Source organism: Saccostrea echinata, unplaced genomic scaffold (assembly GCF_033153115.1).
Source record: "Saccostrea echinata isolate AGI-Se365-2 ecotype Australia unplaced genomic scaffold, CSIRO_AGI_Sech_v1 ptg000019l, whole genome shotgun sequence".
NCBI classification, from domain to species: Eukaryota; Metazoa; Mollusca; class Bivalvia; order Ostreida; family Ostreidae; genus Saccostrea; species Saccostrea echinata.
Window position 1 is genome coordinate 3,226,780 of NW_026889768.1, and position 16,384 is coordinate 3,243,163.

The window sequence follows — 16,384 nt, forward strand, 5'->3', positions numbered from 1 at the left end:
GGTGACCAAAAGCAGTCGCACATTTGAATACTCGATTGTATTTATCTTCACCACATCTCAAAGCAAGCACGCTCGTCCTGTTTATTTGTATAGCATGCCCCCGCTGATTATTTTTTGCATAGTCCATGTGCCTCTGGTTTAGGCGACCTTATGTGACCTAATTGGTGACCAATATATTGCAACCGACAAAGGTGCGCTTTATATGAATGCGCACAATACTTTCATTCACAGTATAAAGCGCACCCATCCGCCCCTATCCACCCCAAATCCTTAACTCCATGCTTTTAACCCTTTTGGTACCTTTTTAACTTGTATGTAACAACTTTTTAAAAGTTTATTAGTTGAAAAATATTAAAATTCCGGCGTGTTTGAATGACCTGGCTAACAACTTGAAAGGGAAACAGCTTTTAAATAAAATCTTAAATTTTATATTATGTGTGCTGTATTATAAAACAAAATTTATAATACAGCACACATACAGTATAATATAAAATTTCATGATCCTGGGGACTGATGACACTTCATGATTTCCTCTTTAGAAAACAAGATGTGAAGTATGAAAGCCCTAGCACCAACTGTTCAAAAGTTATGGCCAAGGTTAAAGTTGGGGAAAATTTGTAAAACTGGGTCAAACTCCAAGGTCAAGATCAAAAGGTCAAATATGATGGTACCCAAAGAAAGGCCTTAATTGTCACAAGAAATACACATGTGAAATATGCAAGCCATAGCTTAACCAATCAAAAATTATGAGCAATGTTAAAGTTTTTGCGGACAAACAGACAAACAGACAGACGGACATGGCAAAAACTATATACTCCCGAATCTTCGATGCGGGGCATAAAAGGAAATACAAATTGAAGAGGTGTAAAACTACTCAGTACCTGTAGATCAATATAGACCCCATCCCAACTCAGCATTTTGTGTAATTTTGCGTTGTCATTTTTGATTAAGTTTGAACCCTCACCCCAACCGGAATGTGCATTTCATGTGAAAAAGTTATTCATAACATGTCGGATTACCCATATAGCAGGATAATGTGAAATATATATATCCGGAAATATCCGACCAAGATTATTTGTCCTGTGTTTTCGGAATCTCTTAAGAGTTTACATTTGATCATAGAAATGAAATGCCAAAACTAAATTATACAGTAAGTTTTCTTGACATCTGTGCTAGTACTTTTATTTGACATCGATGATGCTTCCAGTTTGTAAATTAAATCAAGTATAGATGTTAAGATATTGAAATAACGACTTAATACCAACGACACTTACGTTTATTCATGATTTAACGTTACATAACCGATGAAAGTCTTCAGTAGATAGACTATGTATAGGCCTACTGTTTACACCTTGTCACCCTAGATGTGGCAAGAAATTGGTACTTCGTTTTTTATGTAATACTTTTATATCCAAAGGGTGCACTCCTTAAAATGTATCCTGGGTGCTGAAGTGTAATCTTCAAAATACAGTACCTATATCAATTTCTTTCCATATAGACATGATTTACACTGACAGCATATTCTATGTCTATGACAATATTAGGCCTACATTTATTATCTATTTTTATAGTGTAACCAGTTTTGGTATGTGTATGTTGATAAACATACACTGTATGTGGTGAGGTCACACAGGTCAGAAACTGGTACAAGATATAAATATGTTATACAGTAGCACACTTGGCTAGGCTAGTTCCTGTCAATGATGTTTTTAAAAATATACTATCAGTGTGGTGATGCCTTTTGTGCTAGCTTTCATAAAGAAGGGTATAATTTCTTAATCTGTTACTTACCGTCTCCCTGTTTGTGTTTTCTTCGATTGTTTATTATATTACCTCTTTTCACTTTAGGCCATTCCAAGTTTTTTTTCCATGTTTCCACGTGCGCCTTGGTTTTTGACACTTTATATAAGAAAAAACAAACAAAATCAGGAGTTCTAAAATTGATTATTCTGTTCTATTTCTTTGAATTCTGTCATTTTCTCTAATGATCTGTCTACAAAATGTCATATTAGGTTTATTTTAAGCAGTTGATACATTCAATTAGCTAAAAAAAAAAATCTATCGATCTTTGAGAAGAAGTAACTATATTGATGGCATCAAATCCTTTGAAAGACATCATATTCATATTTTTAAAGTTTGTGTTTTATTTTTTGTCTTGTGTGTGTTTTTTTTTTTTGCGAATAGGTAGGTAGGTTTTTGAAAGATGGATGGATGCTAAACAGAGAAAAAACTTGGAATGGCCTTCTCCAAACCTGTGTTAAACTGTTTTTCAAGAATAGCTAAACATTTTACTTTTGCAAATGATTGATCATGTTTTGTATAGAAGAAAACATGGTTCAAGGAGTTTAATTTGATTTGGATTGTCAAGAATGTAAAGGGATGTTTCTATTGCAAACTTCATGTAAAGGGTCATATATACTACTGTTTTAATGTAAATATGCTTTGTGAAGGTTATGTGGTAACAATACCAGTATATAAAGACTATAAGCTGTGTGCAGTAGATTGACTTTAATTTTGTTATTTTACCAGGATAAAAAACAAGGCTCAGGATATGTAGAATAAATATACACAATGAGTGAGAGGCCTACCTTTAGACCGTACACTGATTACCAACAACGGCAACGTAATCTCCTCACCCACAAGGATGAATTCGGACCAAAGCTCTTTAAACAGATGGTGGTGGGGTTTTTGTGTGCAGGACTGTTGGGGCTGATTTTTCTGATTCTAGGGGCAGTTTTTATGAAGGAGGCCCTCAAGTCTGAGTATTCTATATCAGTGATGCTGTGTGTATTTGGAATGGGTAAGAATTGATACTAGCAGGATATCAAATGTGTATAATTTATCTTATTTGTGAAATCTCTTGCCTCGGAATTACATAAAATAAGTTTTAAATGTAAAATTTCAGTTAAATATAAGAGTACCATCATTTTGTTTTTAAATTTTTGTTTCCTCAAGAAAACAAGAACTTTAGCACAACTGTATGTACATGATGTAGCAAAATATCACTAAATTTGCAGCAGTCTGTTGCTGAATAAGTTGATATGCATTTAATTTATTCTACATATTATATTGGCTTGGTTTTCACTGTTTTAGTCACAGACAGTATAAAATTCTCTTTTGACAATTCATAAAAAGACTGCACACATCATTTATGTCCCATATTCATGTATTTGACTTCAGTGGCAGGCCTTATTATCATCGTGGGGACAGCCATTCTTGGTAAACTGTCAATTTCCAGGAAGTGGCTGAAGGCTTCGCCTGCTCCTAGGAACTCACAGTGCTTTCAGACTTGCTCAGGTAAAATGAAAAAAAAAACAAAGACCAAAAATCATTTCAAAGAATTTCATTGAAATTTCCAAGATTTTATGATGAATCTTAAAAAAAAAAAAAATTATTTTCGTAAAAGAGGAATGTATAGAAAATTTCTTTTATATCCAGTTGTGTACACACCTTCTCAAGACCCTATAGCGATACATGAGGCACCTCCTTCATATGATACGATCATGCTCAGTGAATTTGTCCCAGGGACCGTGTTGGAGACGTCACCGGCGGGGATGCTCCCTCCTAAGTACTGCGATGTTGCCTCACTTCCAAACTATGGGGAACCAGTCTAATTGATTTGGTTAAATGCCTATTTTCAGGTTTTACGAAATAATTTATATATTATTTTTTATATGTGTATAGAAAATTATTTTGTTATGCATATCAAATTATTCAATTTCAAATTTTTTGCCTTGCCATAAAAACTTGATAACTTCTAAATGAAATGCAAATTTTATATATCTATTTCATGTTTGTTTATAGTATTGTATTGTGTTTAGTGGCCAAGAGATATGTAGGTTGTTTCAGATTTTGTATTTAAGATACAATTATGTATAAATTAGTATTTTGTGAACAGATTTTTTTAAAGTTTCAAATTGGCACTTTGATTTTCAAGATGATGAGAGAAATACCATTGATTTAATTCTACTTCTAATGTCATATATAAAGTATCTGGTTGGGAAGCTTCACAAATGTACACTATAATAAGGAAACTGTTTTTATTGTTCCAATATTTTATTTTTTTAATTCTTCATACAATACATAATATTCATTTGAAATTAATGTATAATAGAATTGTTACAAAGATTAACCAATTTCAGTATGCATTTATAGGTATAAGAACAAAGTTTTATTCATGTATTAAACACACTCTAAAATTGCAGGAAATTGAAAATTGTATCCTAATTTCTTATCATTGAATTGTGTTTTAATGATACTCTAATGCCTTTAATATCATGATTTTTTTTTCTTCAAATGTAAACATGATCATACCTCAAAAAGTATTGATGGAAAAAAACAATTGAATTTGATTGAGATTGTTAATTATATCAAGATATCATTCCAAGGGAAACAAGTGCTTATATACCCAGATTTTATGTTTTCTTTGTTAAATTTGCTGTTGAGCCTATTTTCTGTTGATGTTTAAGTTTTCTTTGTACAGGTGCTTTTATGCTCTGTGAAGACGTTTCTTTTGTCTATAAACCAGATATGAACAAGAACAGACCTCTATGATTTTTTTTTTTAAATTGTACAATTACAGATATATTTGATGTCTGGTTCTATCATGTTTTTAAGTTTTTCCATTAAATTAGTTAGTGCTGAATTTAAGGAACATATACATGTACTGAACTAAGACTGCAGCTTTATTTGATATTATTCAATTTTTTTTAGCATTAACTGTGATGTGTTAATCAGAGTATAATTTTTTTTAAAGTTCTAATTACAATATAATGTTAAAGTAATTGTGATAAAAAACAAACAAACAAAGGAAAAAAAAAAACTGAAATAAAGTTAATTCCATGAGATGTATCTGGTTGATAGCATTCATAGTTCTGATTAAGACATGATCTATGATTTATGTTGAGGAATTACTCAGAGAGTTATCTCCCTGTTAAGATTTTTAACACTATTTTCTGATCTGAAAACACAGTTTATTAATGTAAATACACAAATCTTTAAGAATTAAATGTGAATAACTGATGATCTTAGGGAGTCTTTAAATCTAAAGATGAAATCAAGCAGTGTAATTAAAATTAGTCCTTTTGTTTTATTGTGTGTTGTGCCAGAGCATAACAAGTACTGTAAAATTACTTATTTTTAAATAAAATTAGTGATGTCACAGTTACTGTAGTAAAATGTAGGGCTAATTTTAATTATACTGGAGATCAATGTTCTATTTTTTTCTTGGTGTACATCCTTAACCTTATGTAAATATATTGTTCATGTATTTTAGAAATAATTTGCTGTGATATTCAGGCATATTTTGTTTATATACAGATATGTATATATATTGAAAACAAAATAAATATCTGCTTTACTTATTCGTGGTTTATTGAAAGAGGAGCTTTACTTGTATGGTATGTACAATATGAATTAGAGAAAGTGCATATAGATGAAGTGCTGATTTCAACTAAGAATGTGAAGTGAGGGTCACTAGTACATGTGAGCTTTATTTAAAACTTAAAAGTCCCCTTTATTATTCATTCTTTTCTTTGAGCACTTCATTATTTTTCAGGAATGGAGAGTTGCAAATCACATATAGAACAGTTTTTATATTTTGTTCAAGTTAACCCTCCCATACCTCTTGATGCTAAGTTTGTTACGATTTAGAAAATGTTATAAAGATATATTTTGATAAGAAAAAGCCTGGCAATGCTGAGTATTGAACCCGGTAGCCTCATAATGTAAAGACAGGTACTCTCCACACCAAACTACTGAGACCAATGTTTAAAGGGCATTTAAATAACTTCATAGCACTCATTTTGCTGTTCTATATATAAGACTGCAAATTATTTAATGTATATTTTTTATCTAATCAAAACTTCTGTGTATCATATATAGACAAACATTTGGAGCAGTGGATTATAAGCAAGTCAATATCTTATTACCTATCAGTATGCATTCCTTAAATGGCATCATTACTTTTAAGGAATGGAGTGGTACTAAGACATTAACCTATTACTTGATTTGTTCAATCATGTAAATAACTGATTTTTTCTTCTCGCTTTCCCCAAATCTATAGAAATTAAAATTTTCAGATGGAAGATTTTGGACAGTGTTTAGTTTTGCTTACAGTTTATCTTGTATCATCAACACTGCCCTTCCATATCTGGTGTCTCTGCATGTATATAGCCTGAGGCAGGCTTCAGCTGCTGTATTTGACATTCTGGCGGAAGACTGCATTTAGATTGTTTTAAGATTTTCTCAAGTACTACTCAAATCAAACTTAATCAACTGTAGATGATGCTTTGCTTAATGATATACATATTTAATTTTTGAGAATATGTCCCTCATCTTGATTAAGGTAATCTGGCATCAAGAAACAAAAGTGAAAGTACTGGTAGATTTGAATTGTTGATATAGGTTCCTTGTATCCATGCCTCATTTCTTGCAGACTTTATGACTTGCCATCTCTGTTTCTTACATGGATTTTGACTTACCCTTATTCTCAATCTTTGTTCATGACTTGTCTTATCTCTCCGACTTAAACTCTTTCCGTTACTGACTTGATAATTACTTATTACTTGACTCCATCTCATTTTAATAAAGACTTCCCACATATCTGATTATTACTTCACCTGTTATGACTTGTCATCATTTTAACACAATTTTTCATGATGTACAAAAGAAAGGGATATATCAATGAAATAATTACTCCCAATACCCCTTGTTTCACTATGGCCATTTTCTAGATTAAATTCCCTGAGAGATCAGGAACACTGTAAATTCTGAGACATTTATTTTATTTGTATACATCTTTGATGAGCTGTATGTTTGATACAGCTTTGTACAAGACAGTAACAATAACATAACACAAAGTAACAAACTCCAAATTCCCCTGATATTTTCACAGCATTCTCACTGGTGCTGAATATTTAGATAGAACAATTTTAGCATTTATCTCCCTTCACTTTAAAACTACCAGAATTATCTCCCCTTAACATAATAAAAGACTATCGGGCACTTAAATAATGACTGCACCGTAACAATGGATGTAGAAAGTAAGTTAAAAATCTAAATAAATAGGAATATCTGTTTATCGTCATGTCCAAAGAAGATTTGAACTTTAGTCTTACAATAATGGAGAAAAAAGTAACATTTCAACATATGTATAAATAGAAAATATTGATAAAACCATATTACAGTTCTGTATTTAGAAATTAATAAGTTAAAGAGATAATAATCAAGAATTCATTTCAGACTTATCTATCGAATACTTTTATAAAATGAGTGTCATGTTAAACAGATATACTGTTGTGTGACAACACTGGTGTTACTTAAGTCTTCTATTAGAATATTTAAAAGTTATTTGATGAGGAAAATCCCTTTTGATATACCACAGACTGACCAGTGATGCCCAGCTTATAATGTTCAGCTTAAGTAGCATATAAAATCCATGTTCCTTGAATTTGATATGCAGTACATGTACAAGCTGAAACTGGTATATTTACTGAAAATGTTTCAAAAGAATCGGAAAATGTAAAGAAAAACAGTTAGAAAAGGAGTTATAAGTTGATGACTAAAGACTCTAATCTCCTTACATGTATATCTAAATTTCTGACACTGACATCAATAAGTACTGAATATGACCAGTGTGCATTCCAAGATCATTACTATCATTATTATGCCAAAGACTATGTCACAACCATACAATCAAACAGCATCAGAACTTATTGCAAAAATGAAGAACATTTAGAGATCACAAAATAAGTGGATATTTAAACTTACATACATATACATATCAGTGTTTAACCTTTTTTTAGTCATTGTGAAATTCATTTTCCAGAAAAAAAAAATAACAGGATCTTAGACAGTACCAATTACTTCCACAGCATTTTTCCCCCGAGTAAATATGCCTTAGTAAATATGCCTTCGATATTCAGTGAAATGCCAATAGCTGTTAACAATTAACTGTACATAGATAATACTGCATAGTTTATTATGGGAGGTATACCCGGTGAAATGTTGAATTCTTCTGATATATTTGTCTCCCATAAGTAAGGATGCATATGATTAAACCTGACACTACATGACGAAAGAAGAGAGACAAATTTATTATTCAAATGCATTAAAAAAAATACCGCCCAAACTGAAGAGACTCCTAAATTTCTATGGAACATGAAACTGAGTCATAGTTATGTGGCAAATTAAGGCATGTACATTGACACTAATATTCAAAGATCTTTAGCACAGTATAAACACATAATATACAAGAAATTATCACAGGCACAAAAAAATACATTTCCTCAACTGACATAACTGACTAGGTTTACAACTTAAAATAGAACATTTTAAATTAAGAAATGATGCAATGGTTCAAAGCACTCGCATAAGCACAGGGGTGTTTGGCTCTATACATATTAACAGCTTTGTGACTTTGAAATACTTCTCCATATGAATGACATCACATAATTTAGTCTGTTTCCCTGGGGAAATACATGATGAAATTCACACCTCCTCCAATAAAGCTTTGTGATTGGCTACTTAAAAACAAGCCTCACTATGTCCATCCAATGAAAGTAAAGAATTCATCTGGTAGTGATGAGATGATGTTCGAAATGAAATTTCAAATGACTTCTAATGAGAACACAATTTACAGTAATTGAAGAGCCCCAATTTTTTTAACTTGCCAATAAATAAGATGATGAAAAATGAAATATTTGACTCTTTTTTTCCTGTCCACTATGTTCAATGGACCATGACAAATTCACTCGTCGATTTCTAGCTCCTCCTCCAACATGGCGTCTAACTCCTCTGTCAGGCCTTGTAACATATTGTCTATATCATTCAATACATCTTCATCCTTCTTCCTACCACTGAAAAACAAAACCATTCAATATCAATATTGGACCTACCCCTCTGAATATTGATCATGCTAAAAAATTATAATATAGCATTTTTTTTTTTAAATCACTATGAGGAATTTAACTTCAAACTGAGTAACTAATACATGTGCTGAAATTCAATTTTCTGTTATAATATGAACTTTGATCGACTGTTTGGTGAAACCTACCATAGTTATAACATTAAATGAAGACCACAGTTTGAAAAATCATTAGATTTTATGCATGTCAGGTCAAAACTTAAACTGTATTAGGATTTGCTGATGAAACTTACATTTTTGGTTTGGCTGGCACTGGTGGTGAGGCATTTGGCTTCATGGCTACTGTAGGTCTTGGTCCTGAAACAAATACAGCAGTACATTATAAGCCATTAGCTATTCATAGTATCAATTCTCCTATTTCTTGTTCTCTGTCACAATGACCTTGCCATTAGTACCCTAAGTCTGTATTCTAGAGCCTGGTTAGCAGTGATTAGTCACACAAACAATACATAGACAGAATATAGTTCCCTCATTCAGCAACTTACTGCACAAAAAAATGTCTGATACAGTAAAAATTGATTATAAAGAACTTGCTTATAAGGAAATCTCAGTTTTAAGGACATTTTACAAACCCTGTAGATTTTTCACAATATTTTTTATATGGGGCCTTAACATGCCAGCGGGCATGGAGAGGATAGGTGAGGTGGTTTTTATACAGATATAAGGACTCTCAGTTATAGGTGAGGTGGTTTTTATACAGATATAAGGACTCTCAGTTATAGGTGAGGTGGTTTTTATACAGTTATAGGTGAGGTGGTTTTAATACAGATATAAGGTGAGGTGGTTTTTATACAGATATAAGGTGAGGTGGTTTTTATACAGATATAAGGTGAGGTGGTTTTTATACAGATATAAGGTGAGGTGGTTTTTATACAGATATAAGGTGAGGTGGTTTTTATACAGATATAAGGTGAGGTGGTTTTTATACAGATATAAGGTGTGGTGGTTTTTATACAGATATAAGGTGAGGTGGTTTTTATACAGATATAAGGTGAGGTGGTTTTTATACAGATATAAGGTGAGGTGGTTTTTATACAGATATAAGGTGAGGTGGTTTTTATACAGATATAAGGTGAGGTGGTTTTATACAGATATAAGAGGTGGTTTTTATACAGATATAAGGTGAGGTGGTTTTTATACAGATATAAGGTGAGGTGGTTTTTATAGATATAAGGTGAGGTGGTTTTTATACAGATATAAGGTGAGGTGGTTTTTATACAGATATAAGGTGTGGTGGTTTTTATACAGATATAAGGTGAGGTGGTTTTTATACAGATATAAGGTGAGGTGGTTTTTATACAGATATAAGGTGAGGTGGTTTTTATACAGATATAAGGTGAGGTGGTTTTTATACAGATATAAGGTGAGGTGGTTTTTATACAGATATAAGGTGAGGTGGTTTTTATACAGATATAAGGTGAGGTGGTTTTTATAGATATAAGGTGAGGTGGTTTTTATACAGATATAAGGTGAGGTGGTTTTTATACAGATATAAGGTGTGGTGGTTTTTATACAGATATAAGGTGAGGTGGTTTTTATACAGATATAAGGTGAGGTGGTTTTTATACAGATATAAGGTGAGGTGGTTTTTATACAGATATAAGGTGAGGTGGTTTTTATACAGATATAAGGAATCTCAGTCATAAGGAAGTAAAAATCGAGGTCCCAGTGACTTTCTTATAACCGAGTTTTACAGTATTAGAGATAATGATTATTAATCTTAGTAATGCAAGGCACTGTGATCTAGTGCATGCAACTCCTTTATAGTAAAACTATCTATGATGATTAAAAAAAAAATCCTTACATTACATGGATTAAATGATATCAAGACTGATCAGAACTCTAAAAGCACTGCTAGAATTTTAATCAAAATTTCCCCTTCCCTGACTAGGTCACTACATGAGATTAAAATTTCTCTTTACAGTTGTTGATACCTCTACTCTGTTGCACATTGTTGTTTGACTTTCATTTACTACTCCGACACAAAATGCGTAAATGTTAAGGCTTGAGCCATTTACATCTATAGGCAACTTTTCATCAACTGACTAAAATCCTGAATTAGTGTACCATCTTTAGCCAACTTTTCATCAACTGACTAAGATCCTGAATTAAGAGCATTTGCAATTTCTCAGGAAATCGTGAGAATCTGGCAAAAGCACCAAGTACCAAAGGAAGCAATAGAGTGATATTAAGCAGGTTCATTTATATCTTTCCAATCTGTGACTGCCAAAGCATTACTTCTGAGAGATTAGAAAAGGTGATAGGTACTCATCAGCCTTGATTTTAAATTCTTCTATCTCTAGAATATCTGCAAAAACATCAGGCTTGAGCCATAAAATATAGCTTTTAAGAGGAAAGGGATGAAAAATTGATATTTGGAAATCTATATATAAAAGTTGCATCACATAACTTATCTGTTGAAAAAAGCATATCAATGAATGCAGAATTTTTTTAGCATGCCAACTTGTTTATATTTTTGAAAATCTTCTATGATTAGGAATTAGCTAATAAAACTACATGCTAATACATTTTAGTATAGAGCATCAGAAAACAGGAGTTATGGTTCCTTATTGTAAAACAGGAGTTATGGTTCCTTACCTTTGTTTGGTGCCTTGAGGTGTGCTGGAATACTCGGCTTTTGTGGAACACTGGGTAAGACTCGTTGATGGTCAGGGAATCCCTGACCATTACCCTGAGCTGGACTCTCATTGATTGGCACTATGGAGGGCTTTGCTGCAGGTGCACGTTGTTTTATTGTTCCTACATTCTCATTGGCAAATGGCAAGGTATTTGAGTCTACACTAGAGGCCGACACTACAGAATCTGAACTAGACGTTGAGTCTTTTCTTTTGAGTTCATGAGAAACATGTTGAACTCTGGGAGAGGTTTGAACTTGGTCTTTTGATTGGGCAGTGGTAGTCACATGATTAAGAACAGGGGGATTCTTGGTAAAGTTTGGCACCATGGAGACTACAGGAGGCGATGGGTTCTCTTTGACTGTTTGTAGAACAGGAGCTTTGTAAGTGAACGAGTTTGGTTTATCTGTTGAGTTTTTCACTTGACTTGGAGAAGAACTTCCATTAGGTGTGGAGGGCTGCCCTAATTTTCCCATGCCCCTTAATTCAGCTGGAGTTTTATCATCCTTGCTGGGGATTCCATAGTTATGAATTTTTGGAGTGATAATGTCCATGGCTATTGGAGGAGGGGGAGGTGGAAAATCTTCCCCATCAGAACTGTTCACATCCTCTGAACTTGTCTCCATTCGTTTACTGCCAAATTTGACTGACAGACTTTGAACACACGAAGCAAAAGCAAGTTGTTTCTGGCTGTCCTCTATGGATCCCCTTCTGGGAGTTTGTTGAGAAGAATTCCCAGTAGGCATTGCTGGGGTCTTCTGAGTGTTTTGATCATTATTCTGTAAGGCAGACTTGGGAATACTTCCAGCATACCTGGATGAGTTTGTATCTTGCCTGTTAGAGATTGAATTAGTACGTTTGGGAGGGGGAGGAGGGGGAACTTTCCGATTAGTCGGTGAATTCTGTGGCTGTTGAGAACCATTCTGGTTTGAGACAGAGACAAAAACAGGTGCTGTTGTGCTGACAGGGAACGGTTGGGACATCGGAGTATGTGTGGGAGACTTTGGAGATTTTGGTGAGTTCTGCATTCTTGGTTGATCATAAATGTGATCAGACTGCCCTGTTTTCTTCAGCATCCCTGCATTGAGAAGGAAAGATTTCCCAGGACTTATCCCAATTTCATGATTTTTCTGCGCCTCATATTTCTCAATGTCTATAATCTCTGGTGATGTCTCTTTGCTGCTTCGCTTTGTTTTGGCAATGATCTTGGCAACTGGCTTTGGTTTGATCACAGCTTTCGGCACTGATGGGGCAACAATGGGAGCAGGCTGTTGTTCCAACTCCTCCTCTGCTGTGGGGGTGCTGTCTCGATCCTCTCTTACTGAAGAGGGCCCCTGAAATGATGAAATCCTAGCACCAGACATGTCTTTTGGAGATTCTGATTGAGATGCATGCCTTTTAACCTGAATGGCCACCACGTCCGGCTGATAGCTGGTGTTTGGACTGTGTGACACAAACTCCAGACTGTTGTCACTATGCTGCGAGTATCGGTCACTCTTTTGAGAGAGACGATCACTGTTTAAATTGTCTCCTGAGAGAGATTTCTTTGTTTTAAATGGTGAGGATGGAATCTCATGGATGTAATCCTCCCCTGACCATCGAGTGTGGCCCAGGGGTGGGGGTGGGTCAATTATCTCACTGTGTCCACTCCTGTCCATTGAAGAAAGCCGTTTACTGTTAGCATTGATTCTCTTCAGACGCTCTATAGCCAAAGTTATTTTCTTCTGGTGACCTAAAATAAAAAAAAGTCCAATTATTAAAAGAAAACTGGACAGAGTTTAAATACAGAAATATTACTTAGCTTTATGTATAAGTTTTTGAACTATACTTGTATCTTCAAATTTTAACAATCATGTCTACTAACCTAGTTTCTGGATGCCAATTTCCTCCAGGTCCTCCCAGGTTATGTCTGTGACCTTGTCAAGGTCAGTGTAACCCTGCTGTGACAGGGTGTTGTAATACTGTTCTAGTCCTAGCATGTGAAGCCACTCCATCATATCAACCTACAAACACAAGGTCAAGGTCAAATCTATACTTGTGTATAAAACTTGTAAGCTAATAGGCATACACACATGCGAAAGAAATTGAGTAAGATTAATAATTGAAGTAAACCACATAAAGTAGATTGTATATTATTATGTTAGTCTATTTCTAAAATTCTGCTCAATAAATCTTTCATTTATTATCACTCAGACTAAAAAAATAGAAGCAGAACACATGAATGGCTCTTCTAATAGTACAAAGTTCATTTTTTCATTGATCCTATTTACAAAATAAGTTGCAACTGACATTTTTTATGCTCTTTCTTCAAAACTACAGCACATTTGAACAAATCTAATACAAATGTTTATGGAAAACATATACAAGTTTATACCAACAAAACATTTTGATATATAGCCTTCTTTAATATACACTCCTTTCTTTGAACTTAGATGAAGGTTCAGAGTTGGCAAAACAACCTAGTTACGGTAATTACAATTATCAATGAATTCTAACTTCACCAGCTGTACTCAATGTTCTATGAATAATGATATAAATCATGTAAATTACGGGTTTGAAATCAGGAATCCCATCATGAATATTCAGTCGAGCTATTTCTGCCTTCAGTCGTTTCCTGTGGCCGGGTTTGGTAATCCCAATAGCAGATAAATCCTGTAACAGAAAATCAGAATTATTTTCAATGATATAAAACTAAAACATTCGGGGATTGGGTGTTTTGCCTCGTCTTTGTATTCCCATTTTATTCAATATCGATAAATTTTTTCAATTCAAAAAGTTGCCACTATGTTTTTTTTTTTCAACCTTTAGTTGATGGCAAGGGTTCCAAAGAAGGGGGGGGGGGGGGGGGTCTGATACAGGGTGCGTGAAATAGAATGTAGGTTACCTTAGCACGATTCATAAAATATGCACTCTACTACAATGTGCCATTTTTTTTATGTGTATAATCTAACTAAACAAAATATTGTTGACCATTTTTAACAAGATAAACCATCATTAAAAGAGAGAGAGAAGATGTACTTTAGCATGACCTAGCTACAGTGCCATAATTTGTGTTCCTAGCACTCACTCAAATTAGATGAAAAAAACCCACTCAACATGGGGTAATAAAAACACAAAGCAGGTATCATTTGTAACATCACAGTACAAGACAGAAGATATGGTACACCTGTAGCTACAGACACACACACTAATCACTCAACTTTAACACACCTTCTAGGTGGTCGCCTCATAAAAGCCTTTTTGAATACAAATTACATTTTAGTAATTTTCCAACAAATTTCAAATTACTCAGATTTTTTTCTTTCTGTCTTCGAAATTGACAATAATTCACCAATAAATTGCCTGATGATGCCAGTGCAGAACAAGAATTTAAGCCCCAACATACATTACTATCATGTACGTAATTCCTTATCTCTGATATAATCATCTGAAGTTAGATGAAATTCTCTAGAAATGTACTGCTTCAAGATAATCTTCAACAATAAATGAAAGAATAGGACTCCTGGGTAGATTAATTTTGTCACATGTAGGTGAAAATTGGATTAGACGTGCAATCCAGGAGCAATTCAATGGATAATGGATCTCTAGCAGATTTAAATAAAAAAATAAAACAATAGTTAAAAGAAATTAAAGACCACACACTGCTGCTCTTAAGTAGGCCTTGATTATTTCATCTTTCACAGTTTTTTCATGTTCTGTTTAATGAAATGCTAAATGATTTAAACCCGAAACTTGAAATGAATTCTACTCCTCTACTTAATAATTTTATGATTTGTGGAAGTTAAGGTGTTTGGCTTCTGACAACAAAAATAATTAAAAATTTAATTTTTCTTTTTTAATTGTAAGAATAAACATAATTAATTATTTTAAGCCAAAAAAATGCATATGTATATGATTTGGTTTACAAGCTATAGGCGTTTATGCCAAAGGGAGGTAAATCTCTCATTTTAGTAAAGAAAAAGACCAAAAATGCGTCCAACGTATTTAATATTCCCTTTAACCTAAAAAATATTTTCAAATCATTTTGACTTTTTGTTATCTTTTAAAAGTAGTCATAAGGAAAATAAATATTGATGAAATAATGATGGTAATCAACCGAAGATAAAATTAATTCTTTAAAAAAATGCACACACCCCTGTGCAAAAATTCGCTTATTTTTCCTTTTGGGGGCTTGTAAAATAAGCTTGGAAAATGAATTAGAAATAATTAAAAAGTTAATTTTTTTCTAGTTAATTATTTCTTAGTTGTAGTGCTTTCAAACAATGTAAAATATTGTATATCTACATGAGTTACTTTAAAAGATATTTTCATTTGAATTTCCTCTGACCGAATTTTCCTCAAATTTTGAACAGAGGAAATTCGGATTGATTATATTTGCTTCCTACATTATTTAGCCTGTTATTTTTGTTGAATTTTCCATTTGCATGAATGTATGATTGTATTAAAACTCATTCTTTCTCTTAAAAAAAGGACATTAAAATATATTAGTGAACGACTATATTTGATATTGAGGGGGAAAGAGGGGGGGAGGGGGGGGGGTATCGAGTCAGATTATTTTCGTGCCCTCTCAAGACAGAATATTTATTTGCAAGAAGACCGGATACAGATTATTAAATTTCATTCTTGGAAAAATTCTGAAAACTCTACTTCTTTGGGTTTTAATCTTTCATATTACAAAGCTGGTCTCACAGTATATAAACTTCCCAGATTAACAAAACTTAAATCTACAGTATGTAATGATGCTTTCACACAAGTTTCATCTTCTCTTGCCCAGTGGTTCTTGAGAAATTTTTTTAAAGATGCTACCAAATTCTTAATTATC

General features: G+C 33.3%; 2 protein-coding genes across 4 annotated transcripts in view; one reads left to right on the forward strand and one right to left on the reverse strand.

Moving 5' to 3' along the window:
• The first annotated feature begins 1,130 nt into the window (after positions 1–1,130).
• Positions 1,131–3,664, forward strand: LOC133189756 (uncharacterized). Its single transcript, XM_061325153.1, has 4 exons — positions 1,131–1,150; positions 2,530–2,800; positions 3,181–3,297; positions 3,439–3,664. Exons 2-4 carry the CDS (start codon positions 2,572–2,574, stop codon positions 3,612–3,614), a joined length of 522 nt encoding a protein of 173 aa, XP_061181137.1. The 5' UTR covers positions 1,131–1,150; positions 2,530–2,571; the 3' UTR covers positions 3,615–3,664.
• A 3,624-nt stretch (positions 3,665–7,288) lies between these two features.
• Positions 7,289–16,384, reverse strand: part of LOC133189585 (caskin-2-like) — a 78,080-nt gene continuing 68,984 nt past the window's right edge. For all 3 annotated transcript variants that reach the window (XM_061324964.1, XM_061324965.1, XM_061324967.1), the window contains 5 exons: positions 14,113–14,214; positions 13,427–13,565; positions 11,525–13,294; positions 9,160–9,223; positions 7,289–8,858 (listed from right to left, as the gene is read on the reverse strand). In XM_061324964.1, the coding sequence (XP_061180948.1) occupies positions 8,750–8,858; positions 9,160–9,223; positions 11,525–13,294; positions 13,427–13,565; positions 14,113–14,214 (2,184 nt within the window). In that variant the 3' untranslated portion in view covers positions 7,289–8,749. The remainder of the gene's footprint in view (positions 8,859–9,159; positions 9,224–11,524; positions 13,295–13,426; positions 13,566–14,112; positions 14,215–16,384) is intronic.

Coding starts and splice junctions, on each gene's coding strand:
- LOC133189756 (XM_061325153.1), top strand. CDS start 2,572: ATGAGTGAGAGGCCTACCTTTAGACCGTACACTGATTACCAACAACGG. Junction 2,801..3,180: donor GCTGTGTGTATTTGGAATGG/GTAAGAATTGAT, acceptor ATTTGACTTCAG/TGGCAGGCCTTATTATCATC. Junction 3,298..3,438: donor GTGCTTTCAGACTTGCTCAG/GTAAAATGAAAA, acceptor TTTTATATCCAG/TTGTGTACACACCTTCTCAA.